The sequence below is a fragment of the Euprymna scolopes genome, chromosome 10 (assembly GCF_053919585.1).
Source record: "Euprymna scolopes isolate OS-2025 chromosome 10, ASM5391958v1, whole genome shotgun sequence".
Taxonomy (NCBI): domain Eukaryota; kingdom Metazoa; phylum Mollusca; class Cephalopoda; order Sepiida; family Sepiolidae; genus Euprymna; species Euprymna scolopes.
In genome coordinates this window covers 28,071,794-28,097,315 of record NC_136491.1, presented here as the reverse complement: position 1 = coordinate 28,097,315, position 25,522 = coordinate 28,071,794, and the positions used below count along the sequence as shown (strand labels likewise).

Sequence of the window (25,522 nt, the reverse complement as noted above, 5' to 3'; positions counted from 1 at the left end):
CCACGTTCATCTAATTTGACAGAACTAGACTTTTGACTTTGGGGATATCTTAAAGACAAAGTGTATGCAAATAAGCCTCGAAGCATCCAAGAACTTAAGGCAAACATACGCAGGAAATTCTTTCCCTACAACTGCTGATGTTAAGAACTGTCATAAAGAATAACATAGAAAGAGCTCGAATTTGCGAAGCCGAAAATGAATGCTACTTAAGAGACATTATCTTTCATAATTAAGTCAAAACCAATTTCCACACTATAAACTGTAATAAGAAAAGAATTAATTAACTAGTCATTTAGAAAAAGTTATGTGATTTTAAAACTATAAAGTATGGGCCACCCTATATATATATATAGATAGATAGAGAGAGATAGTGAGTAGAGATGTTGTTTGTTTGTTTGCTTGCAAGAACTTAAGGCAAATATACGCAGGAAATTCTTTCCCTACAACTTCCGATGTTAAGTGTCAAAGAATAGCTTAGAGCTCGACCTTGCATAAGCCGAGAATACTTAAGAGACATCTTGTAATTAAGTCAGAACAAATTCCTACACTAATAAATAAATTTAAAAAAAAAAAAAAAAAAGTCATTTAAGAAAAAGTTATTTGATTTTCAAACTGTAAAGTGACTTATGGGCCACCCTATATATAGTTTAACTTGAAATCATAAGGTGGAACCATTTTTCCAGCAACCTTAGCAACTGATTTGATGTTATATTAGGAATAAGCATATGGTGGTGAGAAGATTTAAATTTTAAATGCTTTCTCAATTGTTTATTTAAAAAAAAAAAAAAATAAAAATAAAAAAAAAAAATTAAAAAAAAAAAAACTTAACGAGAAAGTAAAAACAAACAAAGTGTTCAAAGTTCGTAAGGATGTGAGAAGGTTCGGGAAAGGTTTTTTGGTGTAAAGTTAATGTTTGTAACTTCTTAGGAGTTAAAAGTCGGGCGCTAATATGAAATTGTGATGAACTAAGAAATGAAAATGTTAATTCTCACTGTTGGTGCTTCCCTGTGGAGCAGTTGAATGACGCACGCGGAAGTGGGTTTTAACGTCAGGAAGGAATCCAACAGAGCCGATAATTACTCCATGCTAGTTGACTGTCTCTGGGGTTGACTGCTCATTTGCCACGGACGTAGGGGAGAGCAAACAGGTTTGATCATTGGCTTGAGATTTGCTTTTTAAATGTTTTATGTGGTTTAATGCATTGTAGGGAATCCTCTGTTTGGTGTATGTATGCATATGTTATATTGATTTAAAGCTAAGAACGTTGTGAATGTAACCTAGTCAGTGTTGTATTGTTGCAGTGTTCTGTGGAATAGTTATTTGCGTTTATATGCTGTCCGAGTTGCGCTTACTGCGATGTTTGGGTTTTGTATTTTGGTTTTTCTTTTGATGTGCGGCCTTATCTGGCGGTTTTCTTAGTTGAAGTGATGTGTGAGCTATTCTATTGATGTGTGTATATGAAAAAAATGTGCTTTGAAGTTGTATCTAGTGAGTTCATTTGCATTGCATCGACGAACGGATTTGTCTTAGCGTCGCCATTATTGTCACTGTTGCAGCTGCTTTTCTGGTTTATTCATGTAAATATGGAGGGATATGCGAATATAACAATGTCTTTTCCAATTTTTCATCTAGAAAATTCTTGGACAGTGAACTCTTTACTAGCACTATTTTAATAGATTTGTTTCCCTCCCACGGTGAGATGTGATACAAGGATAAGTGCGATTTGCAAAACATGCATGGAGAGCTACACTGGCACTCCCTGATAGGGACACCTCAGGCGGTTATCAATGAGCCCTTTAAATGGAGAAGGCAAAGCCTGGGAAAGGTGGATCTCCCAGAACTGCACAGGGCCAACACGATACCTCTGTCAACAGAACAAGTTATCAACATTGTATTAAATTGTTAAATGAAAATACAGAATAGTTACAAAACCTGTTAAAAATATGTCAACATTGTCCAATAAAGGCATAAATGCCAATTTAGTTAAACAGGATTAAATTAAAATTTGCATAATTTCCAGTTCGGTTTCCGTAAATTTATATCAATTTTTAATTTAATAACCAACAATTGGAATTTAAAATGATTTCTAAAATAATTTTATTTACGTCCTGTTGCTTTAATCTTAAAAAAAATTTTTTTTTTAAGATTCATTTTAAATGTAAAATCTTCAACATTATGTTCAAATATTTGGTACATGTACAGTTTAATCAAGACATTAAAAATGAAAATATCAAAAAGGTTATACTGTACATATCCGTTATGGAACGAAGTTCTCTGAAAAAAAATTTCACTTGATTTCATCAAGTAGATTTTTTAATTTTTTTTTTTACAGCAAAAAACAATTTGTTATACCGAGCAAAAGGTTCGATTTTTAAGAAAAGCTAGTAATAAAGATGGGGAGGGAGTGTCGGCGCTTTATATAGAATGGTCTCCCCATGGCGCGTTAAAAATTTCCATATTGGCCGACAACGCTTTCATAAGCGTGTTTTTCCGCTGTAAAAATAAAAAAAAACTCGATCAAATTAAGAGTATATATATTTTTTTTTTTTTTTTTTTTTTCTCGGAGATCTTCAGTCCAAAACTGATACGTACAATAACATTTTTTTCGATATTTTTGTTTTTTTAATGTTTTGATTAAACTATACAAGTAACAAATATTTTTTGCCATTCTTACATATATACAGCTTGCTTGGTATTGCCTGTAATCAATGAGAACTACTTTCAGCCTTGGAGCACATATCACCATTTTTATCCTTCATTTTAATCATTTTAAATTAATAAGATTCCAGTTCCATTAAACGGAACAGAACGGTTACAACTTCGAATTAAGTATTTAAAAAATAAAAAGCCTTTTTTATATCCAAATTATATTCATCTAAATTCAAACAATGACCTACTTTGCTTTTTACTTGATTTAAGGAATGAAATTTTAACGAGTTATCACCCATAGTTTCTTCCTTTTATACATAAAGGGAGACAACTAATGGTACATTATACATATGGATAATATAGAAGTACTTATTTTGGGTTTTGCAAGAATGTCTTAATGAAACTCAAAATGAAAGCAAAATAAAGTGGTAAAGAGACAACCAGTCATAGGATGAATAAAATTTATCCGGCACTCGACCCGAAGATAGTTTTGCACTACTTTTTCCCTTAGGATTAGAATTAAGTTATATATTACTAAACCTTACGCATACAATCCTTATTCCAATATTGATTCTAGAAAAAAAATGTAGGTCTTAAATTGATCAGGAAATCTTACTGAGTTTCTGTAATAATTATTGATCGAATTCAATTTTTTTTTTTTTTTTTTTTTTTTTTTTAAATTTTCATCACAAGTTTCCATCCCACTAATCAGATCTAACAATTGCTACATTTGTTAAAATTAAAATGAATGTTCGCTTTTAAATTTGCATTTTCACTCATCTCTAAACAGTTTTATTTAAATTTCAATACATTCAAACAGTGGAAATACCTTTACTATTTTTGTGTAGAAACAGAGCTGCATTGTCTACCAACTCAACATGCAGTTAGAGATTTTAAAGTTGAAAAATAAAATAAGAACAATTTATTCTGTAACATTTTATTCTGTAACATTTTATTCTGTAACATTTTATTGATATAAAAAAAATTCAACAATTTTTAACAAATTTAGAAAAGTTATCATAAAGTAAACGTTTTTATCTTAAAGTATTTAATAAAATCGAGCAATCAAGTTGTTCAGTGCACTGAATCTTTTAAAGAGTGAAGGATATCTTCAATTTTTTCGTGGAGAGCGAGTTCATTCAGGAACGTTTTGTGAGTTCCATCAAAGAAGTGTACAAACGTTTCACTGCAGTGTTCCGATACGCCGTAGTCGGTTGGAACGGGCAGACATTCCATTGGTTCATCTTTTATTCTTAGCAAGTGGATGGAACCTGAAGATGAAAAAGATTTTTAAAATGGTGGAGAAGTGGATTAAAAGATTTTAGTCAACCAGAAATTAGTCCAATGAGAAGCTAGTTGTTAGACTGTATAACTCTGCCTGACAATGTAAGCACGATCCAAAGTTTTATTTCGCTTTTTACATTCTATGGAGTATTCCTGAATTTGTACCATGAAAATATTGATAACTATTCATTTGATCAGACTAAAAAAAAAAAAAAAAAAAAAAAAAAAAAAAAAAAACTGAACTACATGGTGGTTATTAAAATGCGTCAGATCCATTCATTAATCTGGGAAAAAAAAAAATGGTCGATGTCAAAATTGATGAAATTTGGACTTTGAAAGTTTTCAAGATCAAAAGTTGAAAGATGCAGGATTTCATTGGCTAAAGTATGGATCAAGTAGAGAGCTCAAGATGACCAGAACTTGAGTAGTCACCAAAAGTGACTTGTGATTAACATCAAATTAAATCCGTTTTAAGTTAGATTGATATTTTGAACAAGTTTGATAACGATTGGCCAAGCAATGGTAACAAACTCGACCAAAAAGTAACTTTGGCAGAGTTAAATGCAGGACAAAATGTAAAATGAGTTTATTTTAAAGTTTCTTTTTTTATGGTTACTTGATTCGCATTGGGAATGAAATTTAAGTGGTCAGGATAAAATATACACTCGTTCTTTTCTTTTTCTTCAGAATACTATTTCTTGCCTTGACAGTTAAAAATTGACTTTGAGAAAAGTGGGTTGGTTGGTTTTTGTTTTACGGCATATCAACCCTTTCCAGGTTATTTAATGCCGAATCCGGTTATTTTGAAGTTTTTTTAATAGAATATATTTGTTTTTTGCAAGTCTGTTTCTATTTAACCCATAGTTGGGACCCTAACAGGTACTACCACTCCGGGTCAGAGTGGACCTGGGAGCAATGGCAATTAAAGGGTGGCTCCACACTCCCCAAAGCCCGCAAGCTAGGGCCTCACTATCGGATATAGTTTAAGGACCGAGAAAGGTGGGATTTATAGATCATGCCTCACGGACGAATCTTCATAAAAGCAATGTGAAGAATCTTTCTCCATATAAGAAAAAAACAGAATTTCCTGTGAACAGTTTTTCCAGAACTTTCCTTCCATGAAATACATTGCAAGATTTTGAGAGTTTTATATAAAAAAGGCCACCGGCATCCTCAAAAACCCATAATCCCCATATGTTATAAGATTTTACCCATTCCATATTTTAAATCCCTTCATAATATTGTTGATCATTATCCATCTCATTATCCCCTAATCCTCAAATGATTTTAGCTTTGATAAGTGAATTATTAAAATTCACTTATTTTATAAAAGTGCAACCGTGAATTCTGCCAGTTAGGTTTAACTTTGAAATACTTTTTCACTTTATAAAATCCTCATGACCACTTGGAATGAGAAAATTTAAGCAATCTACAAACCAGCAATGGTTTTTAGAATTGGGTTTTTAATAAAAAGGCAGGACCTGTGGAAATTCCACAGGGGACTCATTCATATGTAATATATTGATGTTGGCATTCTGGAGATGTTCAGCATAAATGGAGACGCTCTGATATTATTGTAGCTCTTGTTAAAACTGCAAAAGTATTTACTTAAGCTAGTAGGGGCACCCAGCAAAGCCTGATCATAAAATATGCTTAAATATATTTCAATTCTTGCAGATTTTGTATATATTATAGAGTTTATGTTCTATCGATTTTTATATATTATAAAGTTACGATTTCAAAAATTGCAAATCTATGACTTGGGTTCATCAGCTTTAATCAAAACCATATAATTTTAGTTCCTTCAGTTATAATTGAAACCAAAACTTCTAATTTTATCAATAATTATTCATAAAAAAAATAGATTAATATGCCATCAGCTAAAATCGAAACCCAAACTTTCTTGATAAAATTAATAGATTATTGGAGTGCAATTAGCTATAATTGAAACCAAAACTTATGAATTCTTGGTAAAATTATAAAAGAAAAAAAATAGATGGCTTGAGTGCCATCAACTATAGTCGAAACCAAAATTATGATGAATTCTTAGTAAAATTTATAAAAATTAAATGATTTGAGTGCCATCAGCTATAATCAAATCCGAGACTTCTGAAGAATTCTTGATAAAATTCATTACAAGAAAATGGAAGTACATAATCTGGATGTAAGCGTGACGCAGAAAATAACACATAATCTATATTAATATATAGTGTATCATTAGATCTTTCAATACATTCCTACAGTGATTCCAATTATCGAGACCATCGTGATCAGAAACAGTTAACCTGTGGAAAGTCTAGATAAAACCAAAGTCAAAGATGTAGGATATATTTATCATAACTGTCAGAGATGAAAGTCTTCTTTTTAATAAGAACTTTACTGAAAGCAATTTCAGAGAAAAAAAATGAATGCTTTGCAATTTTTAATATTTGACAAATTTTAATGACCCTGTTTTCCAAAATATGCTGTTAAAAAGTAAGGATGTGCTTAAAGATTTTTTATTAGTGATGGGGCGATTCTGAAATTTTCAGGTTCCAAATTCCCAAATCTAAATATTTAGCTTAATCTAAATATTTGGCTAAATCTAAATATTTGGCTAAATCTAAATATTTGGCTAAATCTAAATATTTGGCTAAATCTAAATATTTGGCTAAATCTAAATATTTGGCTAAATCTAAATATTTGGCTAAATCTAAATATTTGGCTAAATCTAAATATTTGGCTAAATCTAAATATTTGGCTAAATCTAAATATTTGGCTAAATCTAAATATTTGGCTAAATCTAAATATTTGGCTAAATCTAAATATTTGGCTAAATCTAAATATTTAGCTAAATCTAAATATTTAGCTAAATCTAAATATTTAGCTAAATCTAAATATTTAGCTAAATCTAAATATTTAGCTAAATCTAAATATTTAGCTAAATCTAAATATTTAGCTAAATCTAAATATTTAGCTAAATCTAAATATTTAGCTAAATCTAAATATTTAGCTAAATCTAAATATTTAGCTAAATCTAAATATTTAGCTAAATCTAAATATTTAGCTAAATCTAAATATTTAGCTAAATCTAAATATTTAGCTAAATCTAAATATTTAGCTAAATCTAAATATTTAGCTAAATCTAAATATTTAGCTAAATCTAAATATTTAGCTAAATCTAAATATTTAGCTAAATCTAAATATTTAGCTAAATCTAAATATTTAGCTAAATCTAAATATTTAGCTAAATCTAAATATTTAGCTAAATCTAAATATTTAGCTAAATCTAAATATTTAGCTAAATCTAAATATTTAGCTAAATCTAAATATTTAGCTAAATCTAAATATTTAGCTAAATCTAAATATTTAGCTAAATCTAAATATTTAGCTAAATCTAAATATTTAGCTAAATCTAAATATTTAGCTAAATCTAAATATTTAGCTAAATCTAAATATTTAGCTAAATCTAAATATTTAGCTAAATCTAAATATTTAGCTAAATCTAAATATTTAGCTAAATCTAAATATTTAGCTAAATCTAAATATTTAGCTAAATCTAAATATTTAGCTAAATCTAAATATTTAGCTAAATCTAAATATTTAGCTAAATCTAAATATTTAGCTAAATCTAAATATTTAGCTAAATCTAAATATTTAGCTAAATCTAAATATTTAGCTAAATCTAAATATTTAGCTAAATCTAAATATTTAGCTAAATCTAAATATTTAGCTATACAAATTTTATTTTTAGGATTACCGTAAATAGTCATAAAATGCGTGCATCTCCCCCCCCCTCCCCACAAACAGAAATATACTTGTGGATGATCTATAGATTTTAGTTTTACTGGCAGTTTTAAATTTTAGTTTTCGATTGCTGGTATCAATGTTAAAATGTGTTTTTGAGCAAAAAAAAAAAAAAAAAAAAAAAAAAAAAAAAAAAAAAAAAAAAACAATAGATAAAACGATTAAAAAGAATCATTTGGGGGGGGGGCAGAAAATTTTGATTCAGAGCCCCAAAAGTTCTGATTTTTCCAATGTATCAGCCGAGCATTAGTTATTACATAAGTTGCTTCCCTTGAATAGATAGAAAGTAAGCAATAAAGCAGACTGATATAAATGGACAGTAACCGAAGGCAGTAGGAATTAACGATTGCGTTTACTGGTCACTCACTTTGAGTGAGTGTGTATTTAATAGTGTTCACTTTCTGCATATTCAAGGGAAGTAACTCCCAATAGTAACAATTATGACTCGTGATATTGTGTAGATCACAAAACTTATCTGTACAATCTGTATTTAGCATCCCCCCCTCCATTGAGACTACTTTTCATAAGTTTTTTAAAATCTAGTTCACGCTACCAATTCATATTTGTTTAATGTCCAACCGTGTTGACAGACATGTTGATACTTAGCAAAACGGTTTGGTTTTATTTTATAACTCCTCAAATTATTCAATTTGAACTGCAGTAATTTTGGAAAATGATTACCATGCTTCAAGTTTTTATATCCTCAAATATTTATTCATGGTTTTGGTTTGATTATTTTGTAGAGGAAAATTGCTTTCGTTAGATTTAAGAGGACAATTCAATAACTGGTTTTTATTTTTGTTGTCGTAAAGTCTAAGACCAAATTTCCACTAACGATTACTACACTATTGTCTCAACGACTATTGTACACACATCTGTGGTAACCTTAAAAGAAAATTAAAATAAATGTTTTGCAAAGGAAACATCAATTTCCGCTGCATTTCCAGTCAGAAAGCCAATATCTTCAGACATGCCTGATCTAGTAGTACTAGTTTAGCAAACAAGAGAAACAAAACACAAAAATACCTATAAACTTTTCTTCTGGAATGTAATCTTGTCCTATTTTACAGTTGTCAAGATAATTTAAAAGCTTTTCAGCTTTCGTGGCTCTTATGACTTCCGATGTGGTGGAAAAAATATTAGGGCTGCGTTCTTTCTTCTGCGAAACCTTTAGAGAGGATCTCAGCCAATGCATTTTAGCTGGACGGACACTGTCAAAGAAAAACAAAGATGTAAAAACAAATTCATTGTACATTTGCAAAATCTTCCAACGTCTTATGAAAACCAATTTATATACAAAATGTTTATATACACATTCCCTCCCCACAAAAAAGGGGGTGGGGGGTGTAGAGAAAACAAAACCCAGAAGTGTATTATGTAAAATTTATCATAGACTGGAAATGTTGAATCTAAGCGAGTTATATGAACAGAGCCCCTAATATTTCAAGTATATTTTATTTTACAAAATTTATTTTTATGTATAAGATTCTTTAAGACAAAAGGAAGTGGTCTCACATCTCGATGGTTCTCAACCAGGGAAAATTTACCCGAGGGCATAAATTATATAGTCCGGGGGGGGGGTAAATAATTAAAGCGCCTGATAATTTAAAAATTTTTAAGATTTTGTCATGTCTAGGGAACGTACATACCGATTCACATGTCAAATATAGCTTTGACTTCGTTGTTGCTTTGTGTATTGAAATATTTTTATATAAAAAGTAAGTCCTAAATAGAAAGGTTCTTTTTGAACCTATTTTCAAGTCACTTTATGATGGCTATAAATTTTTTGAATGGGATTGGGGGTTGGTTGGTTGTTTTACGGCATATCAACCTTTTTCAGGTTATTTAATGCCGAATCTAGTTATTTTGAGGAACGATTTTTAATGGAGTATATTTATATATATTTTTTTTTTTTTAAGTCAGATTCTATTTAACCCATAGTTGGGACCCTAACAGGTACTACCACTCCGGGTCAGAGTGGACCTGGGAGCAATGGCAATTAAAGGGTAGCTCCACACAGCCTAAGGCCCGCAAGGTTGGGCCTCACCATCGGATATAGTTTTAGGTCATATCCAGGACCTGGGGGGAGAGGGGGGAGACAAAGCCAATGGTGGAGGAAATGTTGAGAATGGCTACACTAAGTGTTGAAGGTTTATTACTAGATAAACCTTGTTTATCGGGGGGGCCAGGGGAATCTACATGTGTTTCTTGAATGCATCGCAAACATGCATTGTTTGCTGAAATAGAATAAAACAAACTGAGCATGCAAGGTCCCCCTCCATGAATGAAAAATTTACTTTCATCATGACTAATGTTTGTGTAAAATTTCAAAGACTCCAAAGCACGGTTATTCAGAAAAATGCAAACAGATAGGAGTGAATTACGAGGTCCAATCTCATTGTTAAGGATGGGGGGGGGGATCCAAATTTTTTTTATTTAAATGGTATATCAACCGTTTTTGAATTAATGGTGGAATCCAGTATTTTTTGGAAAGGTTTTATGCTTCAAGTTCTGAAATTTATTAATTGAATTTTGTTTAGACATTTTTGTAAATCAGAATTAAAAACCTTATCGTACAAATAATCAAATCAAATTGCGTATGGAAAACATTACCATAAATGAACAAAACCTTTTAAGAATATATTGCATATAAGCTAGAGAGCAATAGGCCAAAGTAAAAAGAATCTTATTTAATATTCAAATTGAGTTTCAGATTAAAGTTGAATCACTTGCACAAATTAAACATTAAGGGAGAGGAGGGTCTGCAAATGGCCATACAGAATCCATCTTGTATAGATCACCATTTTTAATACCGTCATTAACATTCAGAAAATTTATTGTTTGGCAAGCACAAACGTATGCAAGTTTAATTTTTAGATTACACAGCATTTATTTTTTTTTTTAACTTAACACACCTTTGGAAAATATCGCCTTGAAGTAAATCCAATAAGAAATCAACTCTGGCTTCTCTGGTATCGAAATCCATCACTGTAGAGTAGAACTGTACTTTAAATTCTTCACCAATTTCTTTGTCTAGTTCTTTATACATCTTTGCGAATCGAAACATGTAACCGATTTCTTCCAATTCCGTCTGTTAAAATATAAACAAAATATTTACAGCTCCAAAAACCAAGAAATGGTATCATTTTCAAATTAAAGTTCTAACAGACCGAAAAAAAAAAAAAAAAAAAAAAAATTTTTAAAAATAAATAAAAACATAAAAATATCAATAATGAATGTGGTTGCATAACCAGTCTTTTAGAGTTTGGACTCGTTGACCTTCAAGATGTTTCTCTGCTACCTTTGTCATACTATCAGCGTCCTCCCATGTGTAGAGAAAAAAAAAAAAAAAAAAAAAAAGGAAAATAGAAGAGGAAATAGGTTTATCGGCAGAACAAAGGCATAGAAAGTTGTTCAACGTACATAAAAGGCAACTGAAATCATATTAAGCAACGTGTAGCAGTTATTTTAGTACAAAGCACTAAAAGGATCTGTCAATATATTTTAGAATTAGTTTTTGGATTAGTAATGAATTTCACAACTGTTGGTGACAATTGAGAACAGTTGCCAGTTAGACGGTAAAAGCCAGATCGTGGCTTGGACTAGGTTGGAAGAGCTTTTAGAGATTCAGGAAATGACACTAACAAACTTGGCCTCGCCAGAACGTAATTACAGACTTTAGAGTGCAACTAAATGTTGATTTTTTTTCTTTGGTTTCTCTTGTTTCATTTCTTGTGAACCAGTGTTTGTGGCCTCAGCAGTGCGATATGATGACACTGCTAGAACAAGAGATGAAAGAAAAATCAATAGCACAACGTTTTTTTGGGGGGGGTATCGATCAGAGTAACACATGGTATCACAAATTTAGGCCAACTAATTTTGAATTAAAATACAAACTAAGGTATAACCATAAAGGAGGCAAACCAGCTAAATATCAGTCAAAAAATTATGTAACCTGCTCAGAAATTTAAGCTTTGAAGATATTTAAAACAAACTAGATGCCCAGCTTTGCTCGGTCGTACAATACACTTAAACATTTTCATTTATGCTGATTGCGTATGCATTATTATAGAATCAATCCTATAATTATATATTACAAGGAATATTCTGTTCAAATTCCGTCCATGTTTGTTTACAATATCACGTTAACTTGACAATAAATACCCTAGAAAAGTCACTTCAGATTAATTTTTAGTTTTAAAATATGCAAACCAAAAAAGGATTTGTAGCAATTTTAAATGCTATCTCTTATCGTAAATTGATTGGTTTAATGGCATATCAACCCTTTTCAGGTCATTCAATGCCCAACCCAGTATAAAAAAAAATATGTATTCAAAGAACTGTCTTCAAGTATCTATCTATTCTGTATAGTTCAATAGTTTTGTTTGTTTTAATATCTAACAATCTTTCTTTTTTTTTTAAGTCTTATATCCTCAAATATTCATAAGGTTTAGTTGGGTTGATTCAGAGAGTAATTTATATTTTTGTAAAGATCCTTGTTACTCTTAAAAAGGATAATATTTCATCTAGACAGTTTTCGAAAAGTTTCATGCTGTTGTGTTTGAGGTATTGTTTTCTAGCTTTACCTAGAGCTCTACATTCCACAAAAAGATGCTTAATGGTGCAAGTTTTCTGGCAGAATGAGCATTGTGGTTGTTCTTGTTGGAGAATGAAGGAGTGTGAGTTTTGTATGGCCAATATGGATTTTAGTTATAACGACTTGTTCTTTTCTGGATTTTGGGGGAGTTTGCCTCCATTTTTTCAGTATGGGTTTGATTTGGTATAATTTGTTATTTATGTTATTCCATTGTCGTTGCCATTTTGTGTGAATTAATTGATTAATTTTGGGGTTGAAGTCAGTATATGGTATGTTTATTGTATCCGGTTTTAAGTTTAGAGCTGGTTTGGCCGCTAAGTCGGCTCTTTCATTTCCTCTTATCTCAATGTGACTTGGGATCCAACATAAATATTTCTTTGCGTTCAGATAATGAAACAATTCTGTTTGTTAGTTTGATGATTAGGGAGTTTAAGTTTTTTGTCATTCAGAGATGTTAAAACGGAAAGTGAATCTGAAAGAATTAGGAATTTCCTATGCTCATCTTTTTCTAGAATGCTGAGTGCGAGGTCGATGGCACATATTTCGGCAGTAAAAATAGAGCTTTCTGCTGGAAGAGCTTTTTTTAAGAGTTTTTCATTCAGCACGGCAGCACATGCCACTATTATGGTCTTTTGAGCCATCGGTGAAAATAGGTAGATGGTCTGGATATTTCAGGAGAATATCAGACTGTTTCTTGGTAGATATTAAGGTGGGTTTTCGCTTTTGAGAGTTCATTTAAGTTTAAGATTAGTTTCGGTTTTAGGTAGTATATGTTCTTGGATATTTTCAGTCATTTCTGATTCCTGCAGTATTGCTTTCATTCTAAGACTAAAGGGCTTTATGGCCTTTTTGTTTCAAATGCCTCTTTATATCTCGGATTGAATGTAGCTTCGTATGCTGGATTATTTCGTTGTGCTTTTAATTTAGTGTAATATTGTGCACCCAGTTTTTGACTCCTTATATTTATAGGGATTTCGTTGGCCTCTGCATGGAGGCTTTCAACTGGGGACGTTCTAAAAGCACCGAGAGCTAATCTCAGTCCTCCATGGCAAATTGGATCTAAAATCTTTAGGTAGGACTTTCTGGTTGATTGGTATATAAAACTACCATAGTCGAGTTTTGATCTAATCAAAGTCCTATATAATCTCAATGTTACTTGATCGGCTCCCCATTCTGTATGGGCTATTACACGTAGTAGTTGCAGTCTTTTGTTACAACTATTTCTTAGATTCTTCAGGTGGGGGATGAATGACAGATTTTTGTCAAATGTTAGACCTAGAAATTTGTGTTCTTCTATGGTGGGGATTATTGTTCTTCTGAGCTTCAATGTAGGATCATTATGAAGTTTTCTCTTGTGGCAGAAATGAACGCATTTGGTTTTTGATTGGAAAAATTGATATCCTCGTAAATGGAGCTCATAAGAAAACAAATTAATACTGAAGTACCCCCGAGCTTGAACGTGAGATCATTCGATCTGTAGTTGAATGCTCTACCACTCGGCTATATTTCGAGATGTTTTTAAGTGATTTGCCGAAATTTTATTTCCCTTGGCCGGTGTAATGTAAAATATACCCCATGTAAAAGTTTTATCAATAAGATTGATACTTCTCAGCTGAATTTCTGTATAAAATATATCTAAGAACACTGCCAGAAATAAATTACCTTCGTGTGAAATTTGCACAAGAGATTTCGAAACGGCCGAGCCTGTGAGGTAGGAACTCATTAAAACACACAAAGTGACTTATGACTTTATATAAAAGTGTTTTTTTTAATTAAAATACTAACCTTATCTGGAAAATCTTTCAATTCGTCGGGATTCATTTGGAAATCCTGCTGCAGAAAGTAAAAATATTGCACCAATTAAAAAATTGCACAATTTTTATAATATGGAAAAAAAAAAATTAATGGCTTAAAAATATTGCACCAATTGAAAAATTGCACAATTTTTATAATATGGAAAAAAAAAAATTAATGGCTTAAAAATATTGCTCTTTTCATTTAAAGATGTTAAACAATGAACGGATTTTTAATTTTTTAAGTTTCAATCTGTTTAGACCATTTAAACGACATAACTTTGAAACATTTTCTTTGGAATTCATTTCCTTAGTTGAAACGACTTAGGACCAGGTGGTCTTTTTGCTAAACTGAAGTAATGGGGGGAGGGGATTTTTGAGATGCCATCTTTCGGCGATTACCAACCAGGGTCAAATAGCGTTTTTCAATGCTTTAAATACATAATTGAATTCATAAAATTCGTTAATCTTTTCTATATTGAATTGTTAAGCATAGAAATACACGATATTCTGTAACTGAATAAAATTTTTCATATTAGTTTCAAAACTGTTTCATTACAAACCCAGTAATTTTTTTTTTTTTAGCCATTACAAACCCAGTAAATTTTGGTTATACTACTTGTCTATTTTCGGATTTTGGTTGATGGAACAAAACAAAAAAAAAATCTTGCAGTTCTACAGGTTAGAAACAAGAGTTAGTTTAGTTTTATCAGACAGCATCGAAATGAGAAATTAGTTATCTTAAAATAACTTCAAATTTAAAAGAAATTTTAATACCCACTTTTAAAATAAAATTTATCCATTTTTCCTTTGATTCACAGATTGATAAATATATAATGAACTTTCCAGAATTGATGCAAGTAAAAATATGACTGGTCATGCTTACAGTAACATGTAAAAGAATTTTCCCATTTCCCTGACCTATCTAAGCTCGGGCTATCATTACTATATGGCGTGTCATTCATCCTGGTCACATGCAGCCAGACTCCTGCAAAGGAGAAAGTTTCTAAGGAAACTTAGATTCACAAGCAACTCATCTGGTGCTGACCAGGTTCAATGTTGCTTAACTTTGTGATCTAACGAGAACCAGTGTGCCAACATAATTATGCCATATAATTTTGTTAGCTAAAAATGCAAAGTTTATAACTTTGCAATGTGAGATCAAAGCTTCAGATGAACAACACTGAAAGTCACCAAGTTTACAAACCTGGGCAGTCACATAGGTTATACGGAGAGAAAGAGATTGAAATTCACATATCCAATGCAGCCTTTGCTTTAGAGAAGTTGCAGTCAGTATGGACTTCAAGGGTAACTGACAAACTGAGAAGGCAGTTCTTCAGAACAGTGGTAGAGTGTCCTTGTTTATGTTACAACCTGGACACTCACCAAAAAATTGGAAAGTTAGACAGCACGTTCACTCGTATGCTACAAACAATGTTAAATATTGTGGCAAGATCATCCCATGAAGCAGCAGCTTTATGGCAAGCTGCCTGCCATATATACTACCATTAGGAAGTGACATCTATGATGGCTGGTCATTGCCGGAGGAGCAAGCAAGAGCTGGTGATAAACAGGTGCATGATCATAGGAGGACCATGATTCACATACACCCAGAAAATTGCCCATGACACCGACTCCAGATTTCCCGGTTTTCCTTCAGAATCACATTGATCCAAATAAGGAGCCCAATCAGATATAGAAAAACACTATTGAATATATCTCACCATTTAAGAATTAAAATACTAAATTAATACTGTATGATCAAAAGTCGTGAATGGTATTCAAGAAAGGCTTGTTGCATTGATATCCTCTGGCCTTGCTGGGTAGGAAAAAAGTGGGTTACCATAGTTTGGTTATAAAGAAATTACATCTACAACTTGAATCAATTGTATGAATACAGTTTCAAGTTTCGCCAAGAGTTATAAAAACATACAAAGTATGTTGAGTCAGTAGACCTGTATGTACTAACAGTAAAGAACAAGTGAAGCATGCGTGGTCCCCCGTGAGTGCACTGAACGAAGCAGCAAAAAAAAAAAAAGTTCACTTGCCCCCCCCCCACCACTACCAACCCATTTAGCCACAAGTCCACAGAGGACGTCAAATCCTGATGAAAATTAACAAACGGTGCAGTTTTAAGCCTTAACAAGTAAAATTGAGTTCTGCACCATGCAAGAAAAATGACAGTCCATTCCTCCCTCCATTTAGCCCCAAAAGTTCCCAAGGCCTTAACATATTTAAATTTGAGTTCAGCACCATGGAAAACTGCTAAATAGACATGCACAGAAAATTGGACAAATATGGTAAAATAGTCCCAAAAATGGAGTGTTTTTAGCCCTAAAAGAGCCCTCTGGAGCACACCCAGGAGTTCTCGTGAAGTATAGACAAGCAAAATTATATAGAAATCAGTTACAACTTTTCAAAAAATTGTATGAAAATCAAAGGCATCGATTTCTTTTTAATAAGCACAAAAGTGTCAATTTTAGGCATTTTAACCCGAAAAGCACTCTTTGAGAAACAACTGGAGTTTTCCCAGAAAATTCGTTCTGAGACTTCTTTTTTTTTTCCTCATATCAGGTTTAAGGTTTGTACAAAATTTTTTAAAAAATCCCGAGGCGTTATTGATAAAAGTGCAGACAAACGGACAAGAGTGAATTTACAGGTCAACCATCCTTTTGTCGGGGATGGGGGGGGACAAAAATCGCTCATCCTTACTTACCAATTCATTTGTGATGACTTTTGAAGTTTGTTGTCTGACATAATCACAATGAGCATGGACATATTTCGGCGAACCATCTAACAGCAACAGCAATTCAACCTGGAATAAAAACGTTTGTATATGAAACTACAGAGTGGAACGATAAAATTGTCACCTCCCCCCCCCTCTGCAAAATAGGAAAATAAAAGATTTCATTTGTTTTGTTTTTTGTTGCAGATCATCTACTAGTTGGTTAGTTGTGTGCAAATCCCAAGAGCGATAGGAGTCTATCTGAAAATGACAATGTTCAACGAGCAAAAACAGATGCACTGCTGTATCACAGGGCCACATCATGCCACCTCACATCTTCAAAGTCAGCTTGAAAGTCAACATCAAAATGCCTGGATGTTGTGAGTATGGCGATCCCCGGGTGGATTGTTTAACCAGCATACAGACCTTTGGTCGATTTAATGCTGTATAAGGTTAAAATTTGGATACTTTCGGAGTCGACTTTCGCTGAGTATATCGGGCAAGGTTTTGGTGTAGTTTGTTATTGGATTGCATTTATGGCAAAGACGTGCACATTTTAGGAAATTTAAAACGGTTTTAGTGTTTTTTGCAAAGAGTTCTTTTAAGTTTGTGGCTTTGTAATAGTGTTGACGAATTTGTGCAAGGCCATAGCAGTCAAGTAAAAGGTGTTTCACTGTATAAGGTTCGTCTCCTGGTATACATTTGGGAAGTTCACTGTTTAGTATGTAGGAGGGAGTTATGTATGTGTGTCCTACATTAGACTACTTTGCGTGATTTTCTGGAATTTAGATTTTTTTTTTTAAGTGTAGGCATAATTTGGAAGAGTTTGTTGTTTTGACAATTGTTCCAGTTTTGTCATTTCTTTGTAATAAAATTGTTTATTGAAGTTTTGTAGTCTGTATTTGGAACCTTTACGTCACTTATTTGGAGTTTTAGAGAAGTTTTGGCCGTCATATCAGCTTTTTCATTTCCACAGAAACCATAGTGACTAGGAATCCAACAAAAGTTTTGTTGCATGATAGAATGGATCCTTTGTAACAGTAACATTAGTAAGGAATTTGTTTTTTTTATTTTTTAAATAATTCATATACTGATAACTAGTCTATCAATATGAATTTCTTAGAGTTTTGGTTAATGATAATATCTAGAGCCAAGTTTACGGCTGTAATTTCTGCACTATAGATTAAGTTATTTAGTAACCTTTTCTGCCAAATAGCGTTTTCTGAAATAGCGGCACATCCCACTTTGTTTTGATCTTTGGAACAAGTGTAAATGTGCGTCCAATTAGGGTAAGAATCCACAGGATGCACAACTTAAGAGTCGTTTCTATCTGGGTACGTCCCCCCCCCTACAGATCTAAGCACCGCTATCAAGCTACATTACCTGTTTCTTCACAAATCTTTTATAAAAATCACTCGTCAACATTGAATTTAGTTTTAGTCTCAGACATGCGTTTTTGTATGACTTATTTTTTTATACTAAGTTTGATCAAGAACATTAACTATACCATGGATAGTTCCGATATTAAAACTTGCCGTTTTCAATGCCAAAATCTTTTACATGGTACAGAGAAAAGTAAACAAATTAGAGACGGGAGTGATTCTATGAAATTATCAACTGAAATCAAACTTCAAATCCTTTCTTGGTCACATGATTAAACTAACCAATCAAATTCATCTACCCTTAAAGGAAATTATGTATTAAAGTCGTGCATGTCAGAAATTTACATGAAATATTCGGTAAAATATTACTTGACATTAAAATAAATTTAGAATTGGTGCATGCATTCAAAGATTGCTTAAATTCGTTGAAATCGAGTACAGTGTGTGGATTCTTGTCAAATTGGAAGTGAAAATACTAGGTAACAATCAAGATCGTAAAATGTTCTTACCTTAGTCTTCAATTGCAACTGTATGGCCATTTCAAGTACCACGCATGCGCCAAAAGAATATCCTGCAAGTCTGTAAGGAGACTCCGGAAACTTTTCAAATAATTCTTGTATGTAGAAACTGTATAAGAAATTTTTAAAGTGACTGTTGTTAATTGTGATAATAGACAAGTTCTAATATTAAGTTAAAAGCATTTTTTGTTCAAAAGTACTCAATACCAAGAGCTTTAAGTACAATGGTTTAGATTAGACAACGCAAGTTCAGTTGTGTTTTAGCAATATTTGTACTTTGGAGCTAAAAGATAATGAAAAAATATCTTGCAAAATAAAATCATTTTCCAGCAACTGATAAAATTAGAAGCTCAGAATTTTGTCGGCTGCTGCTGATCTTATGTGCACACAGAATTCTGAAATGAATAGGAACATTAATTAATGGTATGGTATCATTATTACAGAGTATTTTTAGGAGGTAATAGAGAAGACAATCCCATTCAAAAAGAATAGCTCAATATACTTGATAAAGCAAATGGAATTTAGTTTGTTTAAATTTCATTCAGAAAAAATTTTCAGAGTAAAAATTTGAATAAAGTTCAGATTCTTTTTCCTTAAGCCATGGATTTTTGATGTAGGCTCATCTCAGGAAAAGTCATTTGCAAATATTAGATCTAATTCGAAATGTTATTTAGCACATACAAAGTAAATCTATTTAAAAATTTAATCTTTTTAAGGGGCATAGATAAAGAAAACCTAAAATAAGAGTAAATTTCTACTCGTATTTCATTTATTTTCTTCATGAGGAAGTGAGCCTACATCGAAAATTCATGGGTTAAGAAAGTAAAATCTGAACTGTATTCTTTATTCAAACTATACATTTCTTTGAAAATTGATGTAACTGTGTTGGGAGGATTAATCGAAACGAACTTTTGGGGGTATCGGCAACCAATTATGCCTGTTTTACCATGCCAAAAACGCTTTCTATGATTTAATTTTGTTTTAAAAATCTTTCACAGCTTATAGTAAAAAAAAAAAAAATTAATCTACCAGTAAAACTAAAGATCACCCTCCAAGTGTTTTTACGCTTGAGAAAATATATGCAGATTTAACGCGTTTTTATGGTAATCTGGAAAAAAATGATATTTAGAGTTATGAGAATCGGAATCAGTAATTATATCTTAATCAGGAGTTTAATACGTTATTAGTAAACATTGAAATCGTCCTAACACACATTGTTTTTAAAGCCCTGAAGCAGTGTTTCATGGTAAACAACTGATGATCCCTTAAAAAAATAAATTACTAGTACTATAGTGAATTCGAGAGAGCAAGTTGATGCAGTGATTGCAGACGATTGAATGACTTCCTGACTAAATGGTTTTCTAACGAATCATAAAATTTTTTGTATAGTTTTAAAGGTTAAAAACCACACACACACACTTTGTCTTGTAAGGTGCCAAATGATAATGAAAGCGATGGCAGAGTTCTAAGGAACATGAACCCAACATGCTGAGTATAGTTCTTATACTTTAACACCAAATATATGCTAAATATACATTCGTTCTTGTTTGGTTTAAAATTGTCCTAAATCGCTGTAAATAACTGAAACCACCAACCTATTAACCATCTATTTCTAGCAGTCACTTCTCACTATGTCGATTTAACTTCAAAAAAAAAAAAAAAAAAATCTGAGCATTAAGAAAAAAAAAAAAGTTACTTTTTCAATACCATAAGCTAATTTATATACCCATTAGAGAAGGGAGCTAGAATTGCCCACCAGCCATCGTGAAAGAATATGGTAACTTCTGTTTTCCAGCAAATCCAGTCTTAAAACTTATCAATTAGCATCTAATGTCCAAGCTGCTGGCGGGCATCTACCTCTTCCCAACCAACGATAGTTTTACTCCAGGAAAAAAAAAAAAATCTGTAAACCATTTGTATTGTCCTGCCTTGTTTGGCGCATTTTTCCTTTTCCAGTGTGATAGACAAAAAATCCTTTCAATTAAAGATGGCAGACAAATTGACTAACAAACTGTTGTCATAATTAGACTAGAGCTTGTTTAAAACATGGGACGAATTGCCCATACCTAACAGCATGCGAATTAAAATACTTTTCTATTGTGATAAAAAGAGTATTTTTGTAAAGACTTTAGTTATGCAAGATGATTTAAAAAAAGGTCCAACAAATTTTCAAATGAAATCAGAATAGAATAATTGTGACCCATTCTTCACAGGTACGTCTATTATATATGTAAAATAATAGATACAAAGATTTATTAACTAACCTGGCCATATCTGGCACAGATGTTCTTGGGGTCTGTGACGTCATCTGTATACCATAACAGGGAACAGACAGCAGGCTAGCCAGTTTTTTTAGTTGCCCGATAGCACCTTAAAAAAAAAAATTCAACGAGTTATTTATATACCAATTCATCTCTGGTGTTCTTGTGTGAACAACATTAACGTCCATTTCAAATTTTATTTTCAACAAGTAAAAAACCTACTTTCTATCTGGCAGATATTAATCCCGCTCTAAGTAATATATAAGAGCAATTACAAATGAATAGCAAACAATTTTGCTATGAACCGTTCAAAACTAGTTATTCAAATTCGGCATACATCTCATCTCCGTCGTCTTTCAAGACGCTTCACCACCGAATCTACAGGACTACTTAAGTTCTCTCATGACAGTTTGCAGGTCCCGAACACTTTCCAATCCTGTGACCTGTAGCAGGTTGTCAATGTAGGTCATTCTTCTACCACGACTTGGGTGTCCATCTGTTGGTACCCAGAGAACTAACTTGCTGGCTTCCTCTTTGCTGTGTTTCATGTAGTGACCAGCTACTCATCCTTCTCTGCTGTACTTTTCAGTGATACTGGTGGTAGGTCACCATAAAGCTGGTTTGCTACATGGTTCCTCCATGATGTATTGAGGGCTATCCTAAGAATCCATGTGGCATACAAACGGGCTGTATTTAGGCGTTTGCTCTACTAAATATACCATATTAAAAAATTATATGGATTTAAATAACAGCAGTTTTGATAATTTTTTTTTACTTGGAAGGTCACTATAGGTTAAGGGTTATGCGAGACATGGTCAGACAGTGGAATAAAGCTAGATTATCTAGGACTGCTTAATAGGAATTTATTAGCATTAGATTTGAAGGCCGCCAACGTTATAGTCAGCCAAGAAGCAGGCGCATAATGTTTCACAAATGGACAGTTCTAGGAAGGAAACTCCTTGTGCAATTTTCATTTAGTTTTAGGTACAGGGAGAGCAAGGGAATGTGTGATAAATTAATATTTTTCATTTATTCAAGTCCAATGCAAACAAGTTCTTGAGCTGTCCCTTTAAATCAGATTCTACCCAATCTACACCATTAATGATTACTAAACTAGCAGCTTACATTCATTAACCCTTATCCTCGAATGGCTTTCGGGCCTTAAGTGGCGACTCCCAAGAAAAAGAAAAAAAAAATAGATAAGTTAGGACTAAGGAAAAATGGAAAGATCATGTCTCAATCTAGAACCAAACTAGTTTGGAATTGTCTGTCAATGCTATTATTCTTATTTCAAATCTGTGTGTATGTGTTACCAGTCCTGTTCAATGTAAAAGCTTGAATGTTACCATTTAACCACAGAACATATCTAAGTAAACAATAGTATTTTAAATTCTAATTACCAAGTTTTTCGTTCATATTTTTCCTTGCAGGATTTTAAAAATTCAATGCAATTGTTAGCCATTGTTTCGCACAAAAATAAACCAGGAATAACTTCCCAATAAAAAATCCTCAAGCAAAACAATCTAAAAACCTTTTTTCTGCATTGCCACGTTCATATCTGTACTAGCAGGCTGCCCGGCATTGTCTGGTTGTAAAATATGCTCAAATGATTTTTTGATCAATGAAGATTTTGTATTATATTAGATCCAATATGTAAGGATTTAAAAAAAAGAAAATTGCACCACCACCACCGAGAATCAGAAAAGTTCAGCTTACAAACTTTTACCTTTGATGTAAATGCCTGAGCTATGAAGACAGGGTTGCTGCAAGGCTAAAAATTTAAACCTTGACCAATAGCTATTACGTTATGCATGCATGCTAGTAATGCTGTCGTTCCACCATCTGGCAAATTGCATTTTTTTAAATTTCACCGATATTTCCTGGCTAAAACCCAAATACAAAGGTTTTGCATGGGTTTGAATATCCTATATGTTAAGTTTAATGTCTAGACTAAAAACAGGTTGATAGGCAAAATTTTTTTTTTTTCGAACACACACACACGCGCGCGAGGTTCGTGTTTACTATGACCTTTTTAAGCAAATATTATGCAAGTATAAATCATGTAGAATATCTGCATGAATTACACGTAATAGTTAACTAATGATAATCCAGAAGAAAACCAAAAAATAGGGAATTAAAATAACTTTAAAATATGCAAATTAACTAGATCTTTTGCAGAGGAATGCAATTCCACGACCCATATATAACGTACTTTCTTTAATAGAAAAAGTCTTTAATATATCAAAACACCCAAATTTATAGGAATAGATTTGAAAATTTGATATTTTTGTAAAAGCTTTTTAAAAATGTAATATATTTTATTTATTATATTGTCTAGCTTGGGTTTGTTTTTTTTTTACTCAAAGGAGTCCCCACTTATCAAGGCCCGAGAGCCACTCGAGGATAAGGGTTAATGAGTATACAATGGTCCAGGGGAACATGTCAATCATGGAAATTTGATTAGATTACTTAAGGGGCATGGCTCATCAAGAATTTATGATCATTGGACTTGAAGACAACCATATTGTAGTCACAGGAAAGCAGGAAAATGGAACAGAGTTCCACAGGTGTGCAGTTCTAAGAAAGCTTTGTCCATTGAATATGTTTAGGTACAGATAAAGCGTGAGGGAAACCAGTTAAAGTCACGTGGGGGGGGGTCAGATTAGCGCTCAGAAAATAAAGCCGAGAGGCTCGCAACGTCTGTGGAAAAGAGTTTCTAAGGAATAGAAAAGGGCATCCCCCACTAAGCTATGAAGTATTTTGAACTGTCAAGGCAGGATAAGCTGCTTCTAGCAGCTATGCCCAGATGTGACAACAGTACTCCATCCTTGGTTTGGTTTGGTTTTACGGCATATCAACCTTTTTTTTTTTTTGGTTATTTAATGCCAAATTCAGTTTTTTTTTTTTTTGGAATAGATATTTTAATTTAATCAGTGAGTCAAATCAAACTTTTTGTATCATTAGGTGATGTGCTTCCTTCCTTTTTTGGGGGTGGTGTAAAGTTGGATTGAATTAAAGTTATATTCTTTTATATAGATTTACTTTTTTCAGAAATGTTAGTATTTTGTTGGAGTTTATTTTTTTAAATAGTTCTTTCATATTGTTGACATGGTAATAATTTTGCCGGATATGCGCGAGATCGCCACAATCCAAAAGAAAGTGTTTTACTGTAAAAGGTTCTTGGCATGCAAAACATTCTGGAGGGTCTTCTTTTTTTAGCAAGAAGGAGTGGGTTATGTGCGTATGTCCTATGCGAATACGGGACAAAATCACTTCCTCTCTACGTGATCTTCTGGCATCTGGTAATCCTATTGTGGGCTTGATCTTGAAAAGTTTATTATTTGGACAGTTATTCCATCTTTCTTGCCATTTCTTCATAATCAGATTATTTATTTGTTGTTTGTAGTCAGAATGTGGAATTTTTATATTGCTTTTAAGGAGTTTTAAAGCATTTTTGGCAGCTATGTCAGCTTTTTCATTGCCCTGAATTCCAGAATGACTGGGGATCCAGCAGAATTTGATACTTTTGTTTTGTGAGAGTGTATTTTTTGTAGCAGTTTGATGAGTAGTGGGTTATTTAAATTTTTATTCTTTAAGGATTCGAGTGTATATGTGCTGATGGTTTGGGTGTTTTTCCTGAATGATAAGGAGTTTTTCTTGATAGGGTAGTGGATGGTTTTGATTTTTTGAGAGGTTATTTAATTCAAGGATGATTTCAGGGTATTTTAGTAGCCAGGGTGGAAGGCTTAGTTGGTTGACATTATGGATATTGGTGATTGTGATACCTGCATCTTCTACTAGTGGTTTTGTATGGAGCCCAAAAGGTTTTATAGCTTTTACTTTTTGGTAATATAGATTTTGGTAATTTGGATTGAAGGTACAGTTAGAGGTTGGATTTGTTGGCTGTGATTTTTCTCTATCATAGAGCGAGTAATCTAGCGAGTTTGCAATGCAGTTGTAAGCAGGATTTTCTGGGCAAGAGAGAATTTTGGTCAGGTATTGCAAGGCTAGTTTGTCGCGTCGAATTGATAATGGGGGTTCATTGGCTTCTGCATAAAGACTATCGATGGGGGAAGTTCGGAAGGCTCCCAGCGCAAGTCTGAGGCCCTGATGTTGAACGGTGTCCAATATCTTTATATACGACTTTCTGGTGGCACCGTAAATGAAGCTACCATAGTCTAGTTTCGATCGCACTAGTGACCTATATAACTTTAATAGGGTTTGTCTGTCTGCTCCCCAATCTGTGTGGGCAATGACCCGCATTAGCTGTAGGGTTTTATTACATTTATTTTTAAGATGTTTTATATGAGGGATGAATGTAAGTTTTTTTGTCTAGTATTAATCCTAAGAATTTATGTTCATTTACAACAGGAATCGGAATATCATTTAGTTTTAAAAGAGGATCTGGGTGCAGTTTTCTTAGTTGACAAAAGTGCATACATTTTGTTTTGTTCATGGAAAATTTGAAGCCATTCTTAGTTGTCCATTTTTTTTTATTTTGTCAATGCATTGTTGAAGTTGACGCTC

General features: G+C 32.7%; 1 protein-coding gene across 1 annotated transcript in view; it reads right to left on the bottom strand.

Moving 5' to 3' along the window:
• Positions 1-3,574: 3,574 nt before the first annotated feature.
• The window catches only part of LOC145285892 (uncharacterized), a 150,053-nt gene continuing 128,105 nt past the window's right edge, over positions 3,575-25,522 (bottom strand). Inside the window, exons 30-36 of the mRNA XM_080134357.1 lie at positions 20,999-21,104; positions 18,726-18,843; positions 16,826-16,924; positions 14,102-14,149; positions 10,635-10,810; positions 8,746-8,930; positions 3,575-3,920 (exon numbers count right to left, since the gene is read on the bottom strand). Coding sequence (XP_079990483.1) covers positions 3,724-3,920; positions 8,746-8,930; positions 10,635-10,810; positions 14,102-14,149; positions 16,826-16,924; positions 18,726-18,843; positions 20,999-21,104 — 929 coding nt within the window. The 3' untranslated portion in view covers positions 3,575-3,723. The remainder of the gene's footprint in view (positions 3,921-8,745; positions 8,931-10,634; positions 10,811-14,101; positions 14,150-16,825; positions 16,925-18,725; positions 18,844-20,998; positions 21,105-25,522) is intronic.